Source organism: Corvus moneduloides, chromosome 2 (genome assembly GCF_009650955.1).
Source record: "Corvus moneduloides isolate bCorMon1 chromosome 2, bCorMon1.pri, whole genome shotgun sequence".
Taxonomy (NCBI): Eukaryota; Metazoa; Chordata; class Aves; order Passeriformes; family Corvidae; genus Corvus; species Corvus moneduloides.
Window position 1 is genome coordinate 28,938,163 of NC_045477.1, and position 7,007 is coordinate 28,945,169.

Sequence of the window (7,007 nt, forward strand, 5' to 3'; positions counted from 1 at the left end):
GCTGCGGCGGCGGCCGGGGCCGGGGGCCGGCACAGCCGGGCAGAAGCGCGCACAGCCGCGCGGGGCGCCCGTCGCCATGGCAGCGCTTGCTCCGGCGAGAGGTAAGATGGGTCCCCCCGGCCCCCGCCGCCGCCGCCGCCGCCGCGATCGGCCCCCGCTCCGCCGCCGGCGGCTCCCGCTCCGCCGGGCGCAGGGCGGCGCCGCCGCCGCCGGGCACGGCCGCGCCCCGGGGCGCCCCGCGGGCTCCGCGGCCCCCGCCCAGCCCAGCCCGGCTCAGCCCCGGCCGCACCGCTGCGCTCCGCCGCCGCCGGGCGAGGCGCGGGGCGGCCGGACCCCCGCCGTGCCCGGGCTGCCGAGCGGGGGGCGAAGGGAGGGGGCGGCGGGGCAGCGGCGCACCTCGGCCCGGCCGGCCGCGTCTCCCCGGCTTTCTCCGCGCTTCTTTGCAATCGTTCTGGGTCACCTTTCCCTCCGAGCCCCCTCCCTCGCCTCCCCCTGCATCAGCAGCCCCGGGAGCCTCTCCTGTGCTCTCCCCCGCTGCTGGCATGGGCGGTGGGGTGCAGCCAGGGAGTATGGCCAGGTGAGGACGGGTTTTCCCGACCTGGGCATCCTGCATTTGCTCTGGGGCACTCTGGTCTCCGCCAGCGGGAGGACCACAGCTTGAAGCAGAATTGGGCCCCAAAGCCAGCAGAGGCGGGAGGATTCCAGCCTCATCGAGGGATCAGTGTGGGCCACCAGAACAAGCTGGGTGGGAAGGGCGGCAGAAGGAGATGCTGCAAGGAAATTCATTCCCCTGGGATTATCAGAGCCGAGTAGTTCTGTAACTGTCTCCTGAGGCCACAGGCCTAACTGCAAGAGTGGTGGTATTGGGGGGAAAAAGATGAAACAGAGCAGAACGGGGGCATCGCCAATCCAGTCATGGCAAACTGCTCCAAGCAGGGAGGAAAGGAGGCAAAGCCTCAGGTGGTCACAGAGAGGGTGATAAAATACAGAGAAGCAGAAGGAAGGCTGGGGGGGGGTGGGAACTGAGCCACTAGCTCAGGCTTGGGTACTGAGCCATCCACATAAAGATTAAGTTTACATCTGCTCTGGTCAAGGCACAGAGCAGGCCTGTACCTTCCCGGAATATACTGCTTGGGTGTCCCCTATGGATGAAGACAGAGAAGGGGGTCTGAGCTGGTAGGACCAGGGAAGGCAAAGGTAAGTAGTCTCAGGAATAGGTTAGTAGTCCTGTTCCCTGGGTTTGTGACTGGGGGGTGGGTCGCTGGAGACCAGAACTGGTCCTGCAGAAACATGTGACTGAAAGACTTGTATGTCGAGAATGTGGAATGGCAGGGCACTATCAGAATGGTAGAATGCACCCATGGATGGGGCAGGATGGGAGCAGCAGGTTAAAAACCAGATCATTGGCAGAGAGAAGCTGAGGTCCAAAGACTGTGGGAGCTGTGGGAGCCGTAGAGCTGAAACAAGGGGTGTTGCAGTACGTGCATGGGGATGGCAGGGCTGGAATGGCAAGGGATGATGCAGATCAGGCCTTCTGTGCCAGAAGTGGCATTAGTAATGCTTTGGGTAGGGAGCCTAGGACTGGAAGGGCAGGGAGCATGGTGTGTCTCAGCAGCACTGGATTGAGTTGGTGGGGACCAGAGTCCAGCCTGAGCTGTGCAGGGACTGGTGCAAATTTGGCTCTTCTGTTCCCTGAAAGACACAGGGAATGCTCCACACTGTCTAAATCATGACAAGGTGTTAGTGTGGGCAAGGAGAGAGAGAGAGGGAGAGATCTGGGAAGACAGAATGATCTTAAATTACTTTTTCTCTTTTCTCTCTTCTACAGTGAAACTCATGCCCTGAATCTCCAAGGGAACCTTTGAAAAGGATCTTCCCCTCCCTGCCATCTCCTTATTGTTTGCCAGCTGTGCCCTGTGCAGGAAAGCTCTAAAGACCAGCAGAAAGAGAACAGCAAAAAGGACAATGTAGTGAGGGTGCTGTGAGGTCTTGGGTAGGGAGCCCTCTGAATCTTGTTTCTCACCCTTCCCTCTTTGTTGATAGCTCTCTGACAGCCTTGGCAGGAACCTCTACCTGGCCACAAGTGCGGTGGCATTGGTGAGAGGGGAATTACACACAGTGTATGCGCCACCCTCGTTTTTTCCTTGGGACCCTTGTTCTTTTTCCTGTCATCTCTGAAACTCTTGCCTAGCTCCTCGTTCCCTAGGACACTGGGCAGCAGGCGCTTACTTCTGCCAAACTGTTTGGAGTCCCTAGAAGTCCCTGTTTGTGTGTGGCCTTCACCAGTCTCAGCAGAACGTGGTCTCTGAGTCAGAAGGTGGGCACATGAAGTAAGGAGAGCTTTTTATTTGGGGGAAGAGTGGAGGACAGAGATGTAATAGATGGGGAGGAAAAAAAAAAGTGAGCCCAAGCGAGTGAGGGAAGAAGCACTGGCAAGTGTTCATGAGCGAGAAAAAAAGTGGAAGGAAGAAAAAGAGAGAGAACAGGGGAAAAACCAGATGAAAAAGTTAGAACAAGGGGAAGAAATATAATCAAATAGGAGGGAAAGGGAAGACTGGAAGCGAGACAGTTGACGGCTGTTCTGCCTGGCACCTGGTGGCAATGCCTTGAGAAACCCTTCCAGCGTGCAAACAACTCACATTGCAGCAGCAGATGAGGAGAGACGTGGCTCCCCCAGTGCAGAGTCCCACTCACCCTCTTACAAAATCCCAGCAGCAGAGACAGGGTTCAGTCTAGCAGGGGTGACAGCATGGGGGATTCTGAATCAGAGTCCACCTTGCACAACAACTCACTGTGGTGGCTGGCATGTGGGATGTTAGCTCTGTTGGCCAACTCTTGGATTATTCTCAGCATCACAGCCAAACAACAGAAACACAAGCCTCTGGAGCTGCTGCTATGCTTCCTTGCTGGCACGCACATCCTTATGGCAGCGGTACCCCTCACCACCTATGCCGTGGTGCAGCTGCGGCGTGAGTCCTCCGACTACGACTGGAACGAAAGCATCTGCAAGGTCTTTGTCTCCACATACTACACCCTGGCGCTGGCCACCTGCTTCACAGTGGCCTCCCTCTCCTACCACCGGATGTGGATGGTGAGGTGGCCAGTCAACTACCGCCTGAGCAATGCCAAGAAGCAGGCTCTGCATGCAGTCATGGGTATCTGGATGGTGTCATTCATCCTCTCCACCCTGCCCTCCATCGGCTGGCACAACAACGGCGAGCGCTACTACGCCCGTGGCTGCCAGTTCATTGTCAGCAAAATAGGGCTGGGCTTCGGTGTCTGCTTTAGCCTCCTGCTGCTCGGAGGAATTGTCATGGGCTTGGTGTGCGTGGGTATCACCTTCTACCAAACCCTGTGGGCGCACAGGAGACGCCGGCAGTGCCGCCATCAGAGAGCAGAAGAAGCGTCATCCTGCTCTTCATCAGCACACGCCACTTTCAATGTGCCAGCCATTGTGGTGGAGGACGTACGAGGCAAAAGGAGGTCTTCACTGGACGGCTCCGAGTCAGCCAAGACCTCCTTGCAGATGACCAACCTCATAAGCGCCATTGTCTTCCTGTATGACACGCTCACTGGGGTGCCTATCTTGGTAAGCATCCAGTTCTCCCTTTCCCTTCAGAGTCTGCAAGTAAAACAGATTTGGTTTTCTCTCAAGTTTTAGAGAAGAATCTCTCCTGTCCCACCAGCCGCAGAACTGCCGCATCTGAATCTGTGTTATTCTGAGCGGTGGTTTTAAAAAGATTGCAGTAATTCTCTCATCCTTCCGCAGCAGCATTTTCTTAAGTCTAAGCCTGGGGAATACACACCGCACAGCTAAAACCACTGTGCAAGTTTTAGGTGGCTGAGAGGAAATTATTCTGCAAACTTACTTGTAAAATCAATGAGATTTCTATTTCTCCAGTTTGCTTCTGGAGAGCTGATACACCAGCTTTAAGAGCTGATGCATCCAGTTGTCTTTTTCCCTCTGCTTGTATGGCTGTAGGCAGCATTTCAGGTTTTGGCTAGCCGGTTGATTCTCTGCAAAACTGGAGAGCTACAGAAGTTCTCAAAGAGAACCCTTAAAAGAGGAGAGGCTGAGTCACAGATTTTTTTTCCTAGCTGCTGTGTCCTTTGTTAGCACCTATTTAGCTCCAGCTGGTAATGAGCACAGGAAGAAGGGATGCTAGCGCCAGGTCTCATGTTAGAGATATTACAGCTTGGAATATGGTCCAGCAAACCTGGGGCAAGACCCCAGAAGCAGTTTTTCAAAGGGACACAGGGCTATTACTTGTTGAATCCTTTAGAGACAGATTATGATCTACTACAGAATTGATTCCTCCCTCTCCCTCCCCCCTTTTGTCTCCTTGCCATTGTTTTTCCTTACCTTAAAGGTCGTGAGCTTTTTCAGCCTGCGCTATGATACAGCCCCCACGTGGATGGTCCTGGCTGTGCTGTGGTGTTCCATGGTGCAGACCTTGCTGCTCCCCTCTTTCATCTGGTCCTGCGAGCGCTACCGAGCAGATCTCCGCACCGTGTGGGAGCAGTGTGTGGCCATCATGTCTGAGGAAGACACAGAGGATGGTAAGCTCCTCACCAGCCCACACTCACCTTTCTTCACTAACCACCTCCCCAAAAGACTACAGAGCAAAGAGGGGGTCTTTGGGAAAAGGATGTGCTGGTGTTGCGAGTGGCTCAGTGAGATTCATGTTATAGCTTGGAGTCAGCAACCACAAGAAAATTTATGCTGTAGAAGGCTCTGCCACTCACATGCAGCCTTAGGACTAGCATCCAGGAAGCATTAGTGCAACATCCTCCTCACTAGTTGCAAGCATAGGTACGTTGTGTGTGGCTGCCAAGCCACAACCAAAGTGACATGCTGGGCCTCAGCCCGACTTGCTGATCCAAAGGTCCAAGATCTGGCACTGAGTGATTCAAAGGCGAGAGAGAAGAAATAGGGCAGTCTCTGGGTGCTTTACTGCTGCTGCAAGCAGAAAGACAAGGTCCTTGTTCAGAGGTGAGCCCTGAGGGCTGCAAGTAGGGCAGCAGAAGTCAGATAAGCATTAGGATGGCGTCCAGGTGCCCTGATAATGCTCCTCTTCTGACTGAAAAGTGTTGACTGCCGTTCTCGTCTTTGCCAACAGATGGTGTGTGCGATGATTATGGTGATGGCAGGATCTGCAAAGTGAGATTCGATGCGAACGGCGCCGCAGCTGCGAAGCGGGACTCCCGGGACATCAAGCTGCTGCCCATGCACCACATGTTGTTGCCCCAGGACAAGGTGCACTACCTGCAGGTGAGCCGAGAGCTAGCAGGGGCAGCCCCACAACCCACTTCCTTCTCTGTCAGTTTCTCACGCCTTTGTGTCCTCTTGACTGTCTTCTCTGAGAAAACCTCAGCTACTCCCTTCCTGTTCTGACTCTTCAAGTCTTCCATCACCTGCCCCCTTCTCTGTTTTCCAGGTCCCTATCTCACGGAGAATGTCACATGATGAGACTAACATCTTCTCCGCCCACCGCTCTGCTCCATCCTTCCTACACAAGTGGTCTTCATCTGATGACATCCGCATCTCCACCCCCCGCAAGCCTGGGGGCCCTGGTTTCTTGCCTCCCCAGCTGCATGACTACCAGCACCGCCGGCGGCCCCCAGAGGATGAGCTGACGACCCTACGGCAATTTTTGGAGGGGGGGCTGATGCCCCGGGGCTGCAGCTCCAGCGCCTGCTTCTTCCGAGATGAGATCACCACGTTCATCGACGAGACGCCACAACCCACCCCAGCCTGCAGCCCACGGCACTCCCGTCTCCTGCTCGCATCACGCCGCGACCGCTGCCTCTCCCTCGGCAGCAGGGAGGAGGAGAATTCCGACCGGCCACGGCGCTGCTCTGTGGTTGGCAATGAAGTCTGGCATCTGCAGGATGGAGAGCAGGCGCCATGTGAAAGGACCCTTGAGGCCTGCGAGCCACAGACCTCCCAGGACCCCAAACTATGAGAGACAGCATCAGAAACATTCAGTGCCATCACAGTTTTTAAATAAAACTTCAAGCGTTCCCTTTGTCCCGGAACCCAATCACTAATTTGCATTCTCATCTTTCTCGCCAGCAGGCAGAAAACACAGCACCCCATGCTGGTGGGGGGAAAAGAAGTGGGACAGATCCACAGAAGGGAGCACAACGGACGGACAGACAGCCTGTGCCTGCTCTCAGGTTACAAACGCATCCACCGCTGCCACCGCCACTTGGCACCCTTGCCAGTCCCGTCCCTTTGTGAACTCCACCCTCGCATCCGCTCTGCCCTAAGAGACAAGGCAGGCGCAGAATGGTATTAAAATTCTATATTTGGAGTGTCAATCGTGTGTCTGTTTTTAAAATACTATATTAGTAATAATTTTGTTTCCATAGAAACAAAATGACTGGCCCGATGTTTAATGAAGCTTCACAGGCTTCTGGAAGGGAAGTGCAGAATGTGCGAGGCTCCTTTCCTCCCTCTTCATCCTCTCTTGTCAGTTCCTCTGAAAGGCAGCAGATGCTTAGCAGCCCAGGAAAGGGAATGATGCCCTCAGAGGAGTTGTCATGGGAGACTGGGTAAAAGGTCTTCTGTCCATTTCAGACTTCTGTCCATTCAGACAAGCAGGAGAGGCCTTGGGTTTCTAACATTGCTCAGCAAAAGGTTTTGCTCTGAGGCAACCCCAGGCTTGGAAAGAATTAAATTCTCTCCAAAAAGACCCTGGCCCGTAACATCTCATTTCACCAGTGCAAACTGTTGATTCCAGTGGAAACTTGGTGTGAAACTTCAGATGGCCCAAACTCCTCAGCCAAGCAGGAAAGCTGACAGAGCCTTCTGGGGAAAGGTCCCCCCCAAATGCCCACACCATCAAAGCCGGGAGTGATGAGGTCTGGAGTCTGGGGCTCCTGCCCCACACACAACTCTTGGCAGGAAGGTGCAAGAGTAGTGTGTGGGAGGTGGACCTTCTGGCTGGTGCTGGCTCTAGTTCCAGCCATGGGCAAAGGTTTGGCAGTGTCAAAGGGGCTGT

At 54.9% G+C, this 7,007-nt stretch overlaps 1 protein-coding gene across 3 annotated transcripts; it reads left to right on the top strand.

Moving 5' to 3' along the window:
- Positions 1-6,324, top strand: GPR162 (G protein-coupled receptor 162). Of its 3 annotated transcripts, XM_032098790.1 has the most exons (6): positions 3-101; positions 1,095-1,197; positions 1,829-3,589; positions 4,371-4,560; positions 5,121-5,272; positions 5,439-6,324. In XM_032098790.1, the coding sequence occupies exons 3-6, from the start codon at positions 2,750-2,752 to the stop codon at positions 5,964-5,966; spliced, it is 1,710 nt and encodes a 569-aa protein (XP_031954681.1). In that variant the 5' UTR covers positions 3-101; positions 1,095-1,197; positions 1,829-2,749; the 3' UTR covers positions 5,967-6,324. The 3 variants fall into 3 exon arrangements, with proteins under 3 accessions (XP_031954679.1, XP_031954681.1, XP_031954682.1); XM_032098788.1 differs by lacking the exon at positions 1,095-1,197 and having other exon boundaries at positions 1-101; XM_032098791.1 differs by lacking the exons at positions 3-101; positions 1,095-1,197 and adding an exon at positions 449-577.
- Positions 6,325-7,007: the final 683 nt, after the last annotated feature.